Below are 15,301 nucleotides of genomic sequence, written 5' to 3'. Positions count from 1 at the left end.
ATCTCAGAAGACTTTTTTTCAAAGCTATTTTTGTACCTTAATTAAGATCTACAGAACTCAGCGGAGTGGTTTTTTTTCTCCATTTACTAATATACTAACTAAGGCACCGAAATGCTTGCCAAAAACCACATAAAGAGTCAGAAAGTTAGTTGGACACTTTATGACAGAAAATGCCTCTCCTTTCTTTTTAAAACTTTTCTTGAGTTACAGAGAGATGCATGGATAGCTGTAGACACGGATGAGGGGAAAGACAGATGGGCATTTCTTTCACTGTATTTCTCTGAGACACCACCCCACACCTTCCCACCACTCTGCACCCCCAATATATTAATAACGGAAGGGTATTAGAGAGTGATACCTACTTTGTGAGTGTTTATTAAGCTCGTTGGTATTCATAGACCTAAGTGCTGACGTAGGCAATCTTTCAGATTCACTACGTTTTAGACTCAAGAAAGCAGCTCCAGAGAATCTTTTAGCATGAGATAATATGGGAGTTTATCATGTTTTCTTGCATAATTCCCCCTTAATTTGTCATTGTAAAAGAGAAAGAAGAAATGCTATGTTCTAACAGTAGGAATGGTGGTAGCCCACCCCCTAACCTCACTGTACCCATGTCGATAGGTTTTGCTAAGATCAGTAGGTCTTTGGAAATGGAAAACCTCAAAGAACATTAATAATTGTTTGGATAAAATAGTATGATGCCTGAAATAGCTATAGATAAAATATTAAGACTATTTTGCCAGTAACTAGATCAGATATTAAAAACAAGTATATTTATGTTTTTATACCTACAAAAAGAAAAAAAAAACCCTTCTAATTAGCAAAAAGAAAAAAAGAAGCACCAAGTAATATTTCAGTTTATCCATATCTCTATATTATGAAAACATAAAAATCATGCTCACAAACATCACATAGGTGGGGAGGGAAAGGCAAGAGAGAGAAAAGACTTAAATTCTACTGACACTGTACATTATTTTCCAACAATGGGACAATATCTTTACTGGTGTGGAAGCAAACAACCACTCTTTATCAAAGCTCTGCAATGCAGGAATCTAACTGTTTCCCCAATACCACAGGAAATCTAAATATTAACTTCCTAGATGACACAAAGGAGTAAATATTGCTAAAATGTGTTATATAGACTACTAAAAATGTCTCTGCAAACTTCTGGAATTCAGAAAGGCTGTTACCAGAGCAAAATCACACAGGAAAATGAAGCACAGATAAAAAGCATTATATGTTTTCTTCTAAACACTGGTGAACTCCTTGAGGACAGGAATTGAATCATATACCTTTGCGTCTGTCTTATTCACCCACCATTAGGGTCCAGCACAGTGTAAGTGTGTGTGTGTGTGTGTGTGTGTGTGTGTGTATGTGTGTGTGTGTGTGTTTAATGTTTATTTATTTTAGAGAGAGAGAAAGAGAGAGAGAGAGAGAGAGAGAGAGAGAGAGAGAGAGAGAGAGAGAGTATGAGCAGGGTAGAGGCAGAGAGAGAGGGAGACACAGAATCTGAAGCAGGCTCCAGGCTCCGAGCTGTCTGGACAGAGCCCGACGTGGGGTTTGAATTCATGAACCTTGAGACGGTGACCTGAGCCCAAGTCGGAGGTTTAACCGACTGAGCCACCCAGGCGCCCCTCAGCACAGTGTGTTTTTAACAAATGAGAACAAACAAGCTTTTGTGCATTACTAGAACATCAGTCTAACAAAATGTCTTTCAGTAAATTTACGTTACTATAAAGTAGGCCAATTTTTCATTCCTATAAATATGGAGAGCTCAGTTCTCGATATTTTTCAGAGAACATTGTATGAACCAAATAGTTTACATTCTGACATAAAAAAGAACTATGTACTGTTATCAGTGATTTTTCTAATTTGCTCTCCATCACTACACTTCTCAAAGTCTCTCCATCTCTATCTATCTCACAATTACCTCTTTTTCTCTCTCAGGGGATTCATATTCTTTTTGAAGATCAATAATTATGGTTACACTCTTATTTCCATCCCTTCTGCCCCAAACAAGGCCTTCCTTTCCAGGTATCCTTCTCCATGTAAGATCTTCCCCGTGACACAGTGTCCTGTTTAAGACCATGGGTGCTGGAGCCAGGCAATCTCAGTTCAAATCCTCAGACTGCATTGTCACTCTCACCAGCTACATCGCGTTAGATTAATTAAGCTTTCATTGCTTTAGTTCCTCATCTTCAAAATCGGCATAATAATAGTGCCTACCTAATAGGGTTGCTGTTTGATTTAATGAGTTATTCTTTTTTAACTTAGAAGACTTTCTGCCACCTAATAAGTGCTCAGTAAATGTTAGGTTTAATTTTCTCACTGAATTTGTTGGCCAAAGCAGAAGATGAATAAGTTTGGGTGATTGGAAAAAAACAAAAACAAAAACAAAAAATCGTAATATTCTTTAAAGGATAAAGAAGGTGCTGACCAGATACAAAATAAGAACTGACTGGCAGTGGGGTGCCTGGGTGGCTCAGTTGGTTAAGCATCTGACTTCAGCTCAGGTCTTGATCTCGGGGTTCGTGAGTTCAAGCCCCACATGGGGCTCTTTATTGTCAGCACAGAGCTGGCTTCAGATCCCATCTCCCTGTCTCTCTGTCCCTCCCCTGCTCAATCTCTCTCAAAAATAAATAAACATTAAAAAAAAAGCACTGACTGGCATTAAAGACAGCCTAGTAAACCAACAATGCCACACTTAAGTATACATCCAAAAGAAATGAGAACATATGCCCACAAATACTTGTACACAAATGTTCACAGCATCATTATTCATTATTCATAATAACCAAAAAGTGGAAATAACTCAAATGCCCATCAGTTGATGAGAGGATAAATAAAACGCAGTTTATCCATACAATGGAAATCCCATAGTAGAAAGGTATGAATATAGATCCATACTACGAGACGGGTGAATTTTGAAAATATTATGTTACAGGAAAGAAATAAGTCATAAAGTGTCACATATAGCATGATTCCCTTTACATGAAATATCCAGATTAGGCAAATCTATATAGACCGAAAGCAATTAATGGTTGCTTAGTGCCAGGAAAGGGGGTTTGGGATTAGTGGGGGTGGACTAAAGCGGACAGGATTTCTTTCTGGAGTGCTGAAAATGTTCCAAAATTGATGATGGTGATGGGTGCATACTTCTTTGAATATCCTAGAAAAATATTGCATTGTGGGACCCCTGGCTGGCTCAGCTAGTGGAGCATGAGACTCTTGATCTTGGGATTGTGAGTCCGAGCCCCACGTAGTGCATAGAGATTATTTTTAAAAATAAAACATTTCATTGTATAATTTAAGTGGTTTAAGAGCATGGAATATGAATTATATGCCAATTGCATTCAATAAATATAAATTATATATCAATTTTGTATTAATGTATATGCAAATTTTGTTTAAAAAGGCAAAGCAAAAGACAGTGGTCTCAACATTCATTGCATTGTTCACATGGTAGATTTTGTAGCATATAACTTGAGTTCCTTCCATTTCTAATTTAGAACTGATTTCTTGAAACTTTTAGTCACATTTTCCTATATCATTTCATGCTTAATAAGATTGTTGTCTTATTCCATCAATTTCCCACAGTTGATCAGCTTAAGATATTTGAAGATACTTGTTCTGGTTACCCAATTCCCTGAATTTCAAGGATCATTCTGAGTCTAAATGTCTTATGGTATCTATTGTGACTTTAAGATAAAGACAAGAATAGAGCACTGATTAGGTAGGCATTAATTTGAAAACATCTTTGCTTTTAAAGACACTTTTTTAAAACACTTAGCACTCAAAGCTTTGTGAAAAGGTATCTACTCCAATGGGGGACGAGGGCCTTTTGTAAGCAGGGGAAAAAAGCTTAATGTGCTCCCACAATTAGTGAGGCCATTTACTTTTTGGAGAACCTATTACTTTTACCAAATCATATCCTGATCCCTGAACCTTTGATTAGTCATGTGTACATACAGAACTGATTTCAGTGCTTGCTGATGAGTCTTGCGCAACATCATCAAAGTTTATTATCTCTAGAGACTGAGAACACTTGCAATGTGCAGGAAGAGATTTTTGCCATTTACTAAAAAACAGAATAAGTAGCTATTAATGATTAACTCATGATCATCAATTTTGTAAAAGTAAGTCTTCATATACTGCATTCTTCTCCTCTCTCTCTTACACACACATACACACACACACACACACACATCCATAAATGCATGCATGCAGTTTTTTCCAGGGTTTGAGCAAAATAAGTATAAGTAGGTGTCCTTGGATATGTACTGAAAACATTATTGAAGTACTGACATCTTGACTTTTCAATAATTCAACATATGAGAACTGAATACATGTACATTTTTCTACACCCATTGATAAAGAATTACATTGTTCACTATTTGGAAAAGTGCTATATGTACCAATTTCACTGTAGCCACAGTTCTATAAGAAGGAATAGAATGACCTCATATATGCTACAAAAACTTGTAAGTAAATATTATATCTGAAGGTCTATCTGGAAATGTACATTTAAATTGACAAAATTAAGCAATTAGGAAGACATTTTTGCACTGATGACTTAAAGACAGTCATTCTATCCTCTGTGTTAGGAATCAGCACTCCAAAAACTAAATAATTTTTCATAAAGCCCATCTTACTTTTTCTAATATTTAAGGAATTATGAGAGCCAAAGACTGCTTTTGTCTGAAAAAAAAGTTATTTATGAGTTCCCCTTAGGTCTATTTTTTAAGGAACTTAGTTATGACTTTGATTGTTTGGTTATTCTTCTCGGGGAATACTCATCATGGAAAACCTTGGTACAATTGTTCCATCCAAATGTGCTTTTTTAATGACTTAATTGTAATAAACAAGAAGTAATAATAACCCAGAACTTACTTTTAGCCAAATTATTTCTCAAAGGACACTGAGGGGCTTCTCTTTAAAAAGTAGTGATAATTGGGGTGCCTGGGTGGCTCAGCTGATTAAGTGTCTGATGCTTGATTCTGGCTCAGGTCATGATCTCACAGTTCATGAGACTGAGCCCCACATCAGGCTCTGTGCTGACAGTGCAGAGCCTGCTTGGGATTCTCTCTCTCCCTCTCTCTCTCCCCTTCTCCCGCAATAATATCATATAGTAAGTAGGAGACAGTTATCTCCCTTCTAAAACACTGTATAATATAAATTCACCAAACAAATCAAATCCTAAAAGGTATATCCTGATGTTGCATCATTCATATTTTAGCATGCTGATCTTATTTTTAAAAACAATTTTATTTATTTGGTGTGAAAATGAAGAATCATCCTCCCCCTCCCCCATGTATGATGTCACTTCCTTAGTTACTCAGTGGTAAATCCTAATATATGTTGCGTTTAAAGGAGAAGCCTTGTAAACTGACTCTTTCTCAGAGGTGATGGCAATCAGACCTGCTACCTGATTTCTTACAATTGAACAGGGAATGATTTTAGGCCCTAAGGATATATGCTAGTGTTATTTTTAGACTTGCCAAATGCATAGTTAGAAATATTTAAAGCCTTTGAAAGGTACTACACATTGTAATTATCAGACTGTCCGTTCATGCTGTACGCAGACCAGTTATAGGTATTGGGAGCTTCTGTATTGCTAACAATTCTGTCATTTCAAAAGTAAGACTATTCTTTTCAATAAAAGAACATTTCATTAGCGAATGTGGTCAACTGCAGCAATGTCGACTACCGACACTTTTTTGTAGGAAGAGGTAGCCAGATTTAGGAAGGCAGATTTCCCCTAGTACCTCTAAGTTAAATCAGTGCAAATAGTTCTAACAAGATTTGGGGCTTTGCATTGGAATCATTAACAAAATTTCAAGGAGAGAGAGGAAGGAAGTGCATTAGAAACATATGGGGGAGAGAAAATTTCTGGAATCCTGTCACTAAAATGGATCAAAGTAAGAAGTGAAAGATAAAAGTAAAAGAAAATAATAATAATTCAACACAAGATTATATTTTAAGATTCTAATAAGGAGCAAATGAACAGCACTTCCTCCAGCAGTTATAAGGATGTCAGGAAAAGGTAATTGAGTTCTGGGCAGAGGGTAGACGGTGCTTTAGTTGTTCCTCTTTAGGAAGTTAAATGCTTAGGGAGACACATTCCCTCTTTCAGGTCAGAAGGGTACCATTTAGTACATTACTGCTGAAGTACCCTGGTGACCTGAATGAGTTCATGCAGCTTCCAAAGGTGCTTAAGCACTGAGAGCTCAGGCACTAGAAGTGATAAATATTCTATTAGTTCTTTCTATTTAATATACCAACACCCAAAAATGCCAGTAAAAGGAAGTTTGTTTTTTTTTAACGTGAAAGAATTCATTGTGACAGGAGATATTCAGGTAACAATTGTGACCAGTGGTTTCCCCTTCCAGCTTGTAGATGACCCAACAGGTGTTAAGTCCATCGCTCTAGTTGGCCTCATCCATACTGGCCAGCTCTTACATTACGTTGCATCTGCTATATCTTTAAGGGAATCTGCTAACTTGAAAGAATAAAAGTGTGCTCCAAAATGATTAAGCCCTAGACAAAATTGGCAAGTTTGCCTCTGGCACTTAGGCCTTCCGTTTCCTCTCCCATTTTCTGCTCCTCCTATCCTCAAGTGCAACAGAAAGTTTTCTTATTAGCAAAGCCTCATAACGTGGGCTGGAACTCCAGCATAGGTTCTTACCATCGGGGAAGACTTGAGCAGGGCATTTTGTTCTGAATAACAGGTTCCCATATGTCAAAATGGGAATAGTAACATATAACTGTTAGGAAGAGTAAATGAGAAAATGCACATGAAAAGTCTAACTTACTATGACTATTGTCAATTTATGTCCTCTTTTTAAATGGATAAATGGATAAATGGATAAGTCAATTACCAGTTTGGTTTTACTGTTGACAGAATATCCGGCATCCAAAGAAGGGATATCTTTGGTAAGATTTCTTTCCAATATCTCATAAATCACATACAGATAGTCATTTGCCAACTCTATTTATAAACAAGGCTCTTCTTGGCACAGGACACATAATCATGGACTCAAAAAAATCAATATTTTAAAACCTTAAAAGCTTCCCTCCCAAATTTGAGTTAAGTGATACAGTTGAACCTACCAATAGCTCATTTCTTTCCACCTTCAGCTCTGCATTTCACTAATTTTATCAGCAGATAACCAGAGACAAAGAATTCTTCAACCTTAACCTTCCTGTACATTGCTCTTTAAAAATTGCCTAATGGGAAAATATAACCTTGACATTTATCCCGTAAGCAACAAGAAAAGAGAGATGCATATTCTATGACATTTTCAGTGAAAGAAAGGCTTTGGGAAGATCTGAATCAATGAAGTATTAAGAGTATGGTCTCAAGATACTTTTATATTTATGTGTACATTCTCAATATATGTAAGTAATGTATTCAAGGCTACAAAAGTACTTCTCCTTAAAGATAAGAGAACTAGAATATTAATATAAGATTATGAAACTGGGTGAAATAAAACATTGCCACACACAATTGCTATTATCTATGATCGTAACAAGCTGGTCTTTGTAATAATTCATCTTTAAGCAGAACTCTGACAGTATTATAAACTGAACTTACAAAGGTTCTTCAAGAATCAAACTAAATCATCACCCTGATCCTATAAGAAGGTTGACTGAAGTTGTAATCTGACATTTTGCATCCTTTAAGTGGTTTTCTGTTTCATTTTTCCAGGTAATGCATCCAGCATCCTTACGCATGAAGAACATAAATGTCTCAACTAACAGAAAAGCTCTATACTGCCCTAAAATTCCCACTGTAACCCTTGCCTGAAACTGGTCAATAAAGTCTTCCAATGTAAGAGAGCAATAAGAGGAAGTCAAGATAATCAAGTGACATTGCTCTACAACGACTGATGACCTAAGTTAAGAGAGCAGTCACGTTCAGTCCTTTGACCAACCATTGTTGAAAAAATTCCTGGAAGCTTTCGATGGCTAGTGTATGGGGTTCAGCCCTTAATTTTATTAATATCCCTGCCACACTGGAGAACAGATTGAGTTCAGAAGCATCACCTCAGAGCAGATGGCTTACATCCTACCACGTTAATGGGTCTCCATAAACAAGAGACATTTTAAAAGCTGGCACATAGTAGGTGCTCAATCAATGTTTCTGTATTTATTAGAAGAAAAACTGAGGATATCATTCAGGATATCCTGAGACATCCTGCAAAGAGAACTTTAGCCCTTGTGTCTGTACCAAGCACCGTACTGCTCTGAGGTCATGGGATCTGTGATGATGTTTCCTCAAGGGCTATAGGGGGCTGTTCCTCCATCGCTGTTCCTCTTTCGAATAAATCATATCATCGTAAGCTCTCCTGAAATACACTGATAATTTGGGAAAAGTGCCTTTTAAGGCTTGAATTATCTGAATAATGAACAAATCTCCACGTCTAATTGAACTCAGCCTGAGCATAGGCTCAGACTCAAAGCAAACTCGGTAAAGCATTTCCAGTAGAACTCAGGCAGGCCAGATGTTCTGGAAGCAGAACCACGGTCATTATGCACATGCCAGCTCCTCCTCACTCCACCCCGGGCCAAGACCCTTTCAGCAGCGCGAGGCCTGCTTAACATATGACTCTGGCTGCATTACTGCGTGGCATCCCAGCACCCATTCGAACATTTCAGCAATTTTAAACAAGCTCCACTGACAGGGACTATTAAACGGAAGCCAAAGAAGCACGCCGGGAGAGCACATTAATTATGAGGTAACACCTTCGTCTGCATTACCTACATGACCTCAGGGTGGGTGACACATAAGCGATTTACTACTTTTGGTTAAACCATACCTACACTTCACATGAGACAGAATGGACACAAGTTACGCAAAAGCTGTAACATAAATCACGAAGTATGAGTTGACATGGTCCTGAAACGAAGTGAATGGTAGCCTCAAGTTTTTTACTGTGTTTCTGAGACAAGAAGCACTACGATGTGTGTGTGTGGGCGGGGGTGGGGTGGGGGGTAGCGGTGTTCAGAAGGAGATGAGTGAGTAAAGGTCCTAGGGTCGGGCACAGCCCTACCTAAGCCCCATCCCCGACAAGGTCACTACACCCCCTCACACGCTCGAAATTCATCCAGATTAAGCAGTTCTTTTAAGACGAAATGCACCCTGGGAAAGACCTGAAAGTCATTTACACCTTTGGATGCGCTATTCTGCTTTTACGAAAAGGCTTCTTTTCCCCTTAATTAAGGGAATGCTAGTTTTCTTTGGGGAATTAGATGGGTAATCTTGCAACCTGGAGCATTTCCATGAAGAGAAGATCTAGGTGGGATAAAACAGGAAGGGTTTCAAAGAAACAGAGAGGAGCATTAAGAGCGAGTGCCTGATGTGTAGGGAGATGGTAGCACTGGTTAAGGAAAGACACGTCAAAAATAAAGTAGGAGGGTTCCTTTGTGCACTCGGCCGCCTTTAAGTTTTGTCTGGGTTTGTTAATAATTTCAGACACTAAAAATCATTTCATCTGTTCTGACATGGATGTAGTAGGTTGCTAATGCCTGGTCTACAGTAATCCTTTTAGGGGTGGATGTGCACTCACATCCATATTTTACACTCGGATAGATAGATTTGGGGTCATTCTTTTTTCTAGGGGAATACAAAGAGGGGGCTCGGCTCACAGTGTAATATATTACTCGCCATATGAAAGCAGGGAGCAAGTCCATATTTGCTCTGGAGTAGTCATGTTATAACACATGGCTGTGCTTCAGCAAATGTCAGGCTTAAAAACAGAAGTAGACACAGCAGATAGGGCTGGCCAATTACATCGCGATCTGAAAACACCAGTGATTTATTAGTTGCTATTAGCTAACCAGCTCCTCTCCATTTGATCTGCGTATTTATTAGTTATAAGTATTATGCAAGCATGTCTTTTTATATGAGAATACAATAGAATAATTTGAGTTGTGATTACTTTTTTAAAGAGAAATCCTACAACTGGAATTAAATTTCACACTGCATTTCAACCTCAAAAGAAACATAAATCTGAAACTAATACAAAAAGTGTAACAATTTCCATATTCAGGTTAATGTTTAGCAGCAGAAAAGAATAACTTTTGTTTATCTCTGAAAACAGCTTTCTTCATCTAAACAAATGACTAGAATAAGATTAAGAGAAACCTGTTTGGGTTTCGTAGATACACACACATATTCCAATTTCCTTCTGCACAATGACTTTTATGCAAATGTGCACCACACAATCTCCTGACCTCCTTTACCATCACACCGGGACAATGACAGTTCAATAATTGAAACGGTACATATCTGGTATATTTGATTTTAAATTGCAAAGTTGGACTCAGGCCTATTGAAATGAAAATGCTTGTGATTCTTTGTTAATTCCAAACTGATCGGGTTATTATTTCCTACTAGTAAAAAAAAAAAAGAGAGGCAAAATGGTTGGTGAAGCTAATTATTCCATTTTTTATTTCCTTGCCACATACTTTCCCCAACGTGGCTCCTTGCATTCTCTTCTGTGACCCTCCCCCACACCTTGATTTTAGTTCTTAACCCGGATGCTTTCATCCATAACATGGCTAATGAGAAAACTCCAAAAATGTTCCTTGGGGGAATGTTACACTAAAAGTTACCTAGGACTAAATCCCACGTGTGTTCCTTTGCTCACCATGGAGACAAGAGATTCATTCACTGCTCTCAGCCAATTTGAAATCCAAATATGAAAACAGCATTATGGAATTCAGACAGACTATTCTGCTTCACTACTAGCAGATGCAGGAAGAAAAAAGGCGGGTATAATTAAGCTTTTGACTTTGAACCAGCAAAGCTGTGAACACCTCACTTAAAAATACATATAATATTATAAGAGCAGCTGAATTACAGGTGTGGCAAGAGGATTTTCAAGCCCTGCATAGGATGGGGGCAGACCAATCAGCTGCCTGGAAAAGTCTTGTCGGTTCTGAGCCCAAGGTAAACTAACTGTAAAACTGAAATATGGCCAAAGTCATATTTGTTCTTCTTCGGTTTGAACGGGTAGTGCTAAGTGGCTTTCATTATATCTTTTTACTCTACTCTTTAGGAAAAGTTTGGGATCATTTAAGGGGTAGACCAACTGCAATGCATTTTTAAAAAGGAGGGTGGGAAGTAAAGGTTTTTGTTTTTGTTTTTAATACATAGCTCAGTGGATTCATGTATTGATCCTACAAATATTATTGAGGACATATTATGTGATTATCAATTGACAGAAATCTGTAGAGGATGCAAAAGTGTGAGATTAGAAGAATATAATCAAACACAATAAAGTGGTTGGCTAAGAAACACTGCTTTTGCATTATATCTCAATCTAGATGTAGATGAAAATACACACACAGGCCCACTTTACCTTACAACCCTGATTGTGGCTATCTCTCACTTATCGTTTACTAACCTCACTTTAAAAGTACTTTTATACATTGAAAGAGAAGATTAAGGGCAATATGTAGTTTCATTTTATTGTTTTAATTTCCTAGACCAAGTTTGCTTCATCGTTAAAATTTCTGGAGGAAAAAAATCAAAATTTAATAGTGCTTAACTTAGCGCTTCAGAGAACTCTGCTTGAAGAAAAGAGTAAGGGTTCCTTAACAATAACAAAATTCCTTTTTAAAAAAAATTCTAAGGAAAATAATACTGCCAAAAAATGAATACAGCTTTGTTTGTTTTTGCAGTCATCGTTAGCAATAGGCATAAAGGTATTCTTTTTTTGAGTCCAGATGGAAAGATCATCAACACATTCTGCCTCTGGGTTCCTTGCCAAAATACCATAACCCGCAAGCCTTCTACCTTAAACATAAAAGGAAAGGTGTTGTTCTGGTCAAATAAAGAAATAATTTTTACTAGCATACGTCTAATGTTAAAGCTGCCTAAATCCTGCCAAATACATTAAAACAACATCTGTAAAACAGATTTTCATTAAATTGATCAGTTTAAAGTTAAGCAGCTAGGCAGATGATGCTTTCAAGCTCACCCTCAACCTTTAACCTTTAACCTCCTTAAACTGAAATAAGGACACACACTTCTTTTAGTAATACTGCTCCAGGTTGACAACGCAAGAGGTAAAGTGGTCTATTCAAATCGAACTGACACATAACCGCATTTAGAGTGTTATGAATCAATATGTTGTCAATAACGAGAAAAGCTGTTTTCTCACAGCTCTGTATTTGTCTTATAACTGCTACTTGTCACTTTCCCTTAAAGTCTGAATAATTCACGATGCGAAATGATGTAAATTAAACTCCTAATGAAAATGAATTTTATATAGGAGATTATTGTCTAGTCATTAACTCAGAAACTATTTTAACTCTAATTTTAATATTTTAGCCTATTACAGACCATCATTTTTTTTTTCCCAGGCCCAGGCCAATTTGTTAGGTTCTCATTTAAAAGCAATTAATGTTACTTATGAAGCAATTTCATTTTGCCGACACAAGCCGACCAAGCTTGCTAATATTCTCATCACTACACTTGAAAATCCTCTATATCTCACTCATACAGTTTCTATAAATCAGTTTAGAGAAGGCAACCTCAACACATTCCTATTCTGGAGTACTTATCTAGTTACTACTAGGGATAATGAATGCTCCTTGAAGGATAATGCAAAATAATATAGTTGGATTGTCCAACACCAAGTTTCGACAGCTCAAATATTTATCTCCTCAATCTTCTCTTAATTCAAGGTAACTTTGTTCCAAGTGTGTTTTTGTTTGTTGGCTTACCATTTTTAGACACTACACTACAAAGACACTTGAGTATTTAAGAGATAAATAAAGAACAGTGGGGGAAAAAGTAAATTTTTATATGATTTTACAACATTTTTAAGGGAAGAGTACATACATCCTTTGGTTCTAGGATCTAAAGCTCTCTCTGCTTTAAAGCCCTCTTTATAAACAAGCTTTTATCTCATTTGGTTTTTATACATTCGAAGGCAATATCCAACTCTCCCTGAAAAGGAACTTCAAGAGTAACTCTGACACTTAGCAAATTGCTCTGCAGATAGTGAGGGTGATCAACTCATACTCACGGAGTGAATAGATAAACTTAATACACACATATACACGCACGTTTAAATAATCATCAAACAATTAGATTAAACAACCTTTCCTGAGAAAATAAACAGTAACACTCTACCTCTCTTTAGCTCCCCACATGAGATTAATAAAATAGAAAAATCTGTACGTTTATATCTTCTATTCACAACATGTTAATTTAAAGTGTTAGAGGAGCGGTGTGAATATAAACACAGTTCATGAATATTCTATATAGCTCCCAGGGTCGAGAGATCTATTATTTATACAAACTTAATGTTTGCTTTTTTCTCCTAGGTATTCTAAAAGTTTTAATAGGTCAGGTATCAACAGAAAAAAAGTTGACAATGGAAGAGCAAAACGTATGGATTATAATACAATGAATCCTTTGTATCATATTCTCAATGCCATCAACTTAGAAGCTTGTATCTTACATTAGGGTTTGCACTCCCCTCAAACTCTGTAACCCAAATCTAACGCTTTTGTCGTTGATCCACAGAGCGCTGATATCACAGAGACAATGGTACAAATTCTCACTCTACATCTTTAGGCTTTTACGCTCAGGACACCAATCTAGAATTTGGACCTCAAGAAACGACCCAAACGAATAATGCCAGTCCAAACCAAATAAACAATTCCTGCACCTGCTCTAGAGAGCCACAACCTGCCCTTTTTGCTGTGTGTTTATAGTTTGAAATAGTATTAGAAAAGCCATAGGTATTATAATCGCTGGTTGACTCCTGATAGTATAGTTATCACTGATTTCTAGTATAAATCAATAGATAACACTTGCAAAATGGATTTTGTAATCATATTTAGAGCTGGTTACAATGACTAATGGCTTGCAATATTTTCTGAATTTTAATATCCTCTAGACAAAAGAAGTTTTTAATAAGTTACCAAGTTATTCATCATAGAAATGAATCTGTTACGTTTGTACAAGAACCAAGACGATCAAGCCAATCCAGTAAACAAACTCACAAAATAAATTAACCAGTAATTAGGATTTAGAAAAAGCAGAGACAAGTTGTGTAATAAATGGGGTTCACCAGTTGCATGTATTCATTACATCTGCATAGTTTTTTTTTTCCAGCAAAGATAAAAGTATATTTGCCATTTAATGAACATTTTTATTTGTGCCCCACCCATTGGGAATAAAACCATTTCTAGCTGGGAAAGGTCATGTAAAATAACAACTGAGTTAAGTAGAAGACTTCCAACTGATGCTAAGGGAGAATGTGTCTACTCTGTTGTTTTGTACAGAAAAACAACGACAACAAAACACACACATACACACACACACACACACACACATGCACGCACGCACGCACGCACTGTGTTTGGATCGCCCCTGTTTCACAACAAACAAAAGATGATGTATTCACGGAGTAGACTGTTCTTGTCATCTGTTCCCTGTAACCATCAACACTTAGCCAAGAGTAGCGCCATATTTGTGTTTTATTTAAATCAATCAATGCAAGAAGTATAACAATATGACTTTTATGTGAAACTACTCAGAAGGCTTATTTTATTTCTGGGAAACCAGTAAAGCCAGCAATGCCACTGAGATAGGTGTAAAAGGGACACAGGACAAACCTTGTAAATAAATTCTCCAATTCCATCTATCTCCGTCTACGTTTAGTAACGTTAAGCAGCAGCTGTGCACCTTGCCCCTCTCTCCTTTTGCTCTTTTTTTTTTTTCCCTGAACTTGCAGATTTGCGCTCCAAGCCCTGAAACAGTTAATTCCCTGCTCTGCTCTGTGCCAACGGAAATGGATGTCGCTGCTTACCTTGTAGAGCTTCAGGGCCGCCTCGTGCCTGTGATTGGTGGTATGCAAGCGTAATTTATCCACACTGTTGGTGTAGTAGTCACAGGCGTTACATTTCAGGTGAACGGGGTTGCCAATGGCAATACACTTCAGCCTCCACTCATTGCTTTTACCCCCTTCTTTAATGTGGGCCACCAGTTGATATTTCTGCATATGTTTATCAGTCTTGCAGTGGAGCTGGAAGTTGGCTTTGAGCTGAGTGTTGTAGTTACAGAGCTTGCACTGGTAGATATCTCCAATCACAGCCCTCCATTCCTCTTCGGGGAGAGAGCGCTCACTGCTCACATGCACACTTAGGGCCTCCAGGCTGTCAGAGGTGAATTTGTTGCAAACAGCACACTGGAATAGCTTCAGCGCTGGGTCACTGATATAAGGTGACAGCTCTCCTGCAGTAAGGAGGGACAGGTCATCACCCATTAGCTGACCAC

General features: G+C 37.5%; 1 protein-coding gene and 1 long non-coding RNA gene across 2 annotated transcripts in view; one reads left to right on the top strand and one right to left on the bottom strand.

Moving 5' to 3' along the window:
• The window catches only part of ZFHX4 (zinc finger homeobox 4), a 157,906-nt gene that overhangs the window by 139,117 nt on the left and 3,488 nt on the right, over positions 1–15,301 (bottom strand). The window contains exon 2 of the mRNA XM_042924140.1: positions 14,835–15,301. This exon is cut by the window's right edge and continues 36 nt beyond it. Within this exon, the coding sequence (XP_042780074.1) occupies positions 14,835–15,301 (467 nt within the window). The remainder of the gene's footprint in view (positions 1–14,834) is intronic.
• The window catches only part of LOC122211064, a 24,338-nt gene continuing 17,583 nt past the window's right edge, over positions 8,547–15,301 (top strand). The window contains exon 1 of the long non-coding RNA XR_006198459.1: positions 8,547–8,738. This is a non-coding gene — a long non-coding RNA (uncharacterized LOC122211064). The remainder of the gene's footprint in view (positions 8,739–15,301) is intronic.

The sequence above is a fragment of the Panthera leo genome, chromosome F2 (assembly GCF_018350215.1).
Source record: "Panthera leo isolate Ple1 chromosome F2, P.leo_Ple1_pat1.1, whole genome shotgun sequence".
NCBI classification, from domain to species: Eukaryota; Metazoa; Chordata; class Mammalia; order Carnivora; family Felidae; genus Panthera; species Panthera leo.
The sequence above is the reverse complement of the archived record's forward strand: the minus strand, read 5'-3'. Positions and strand labels throughout refer to the sequence as shown.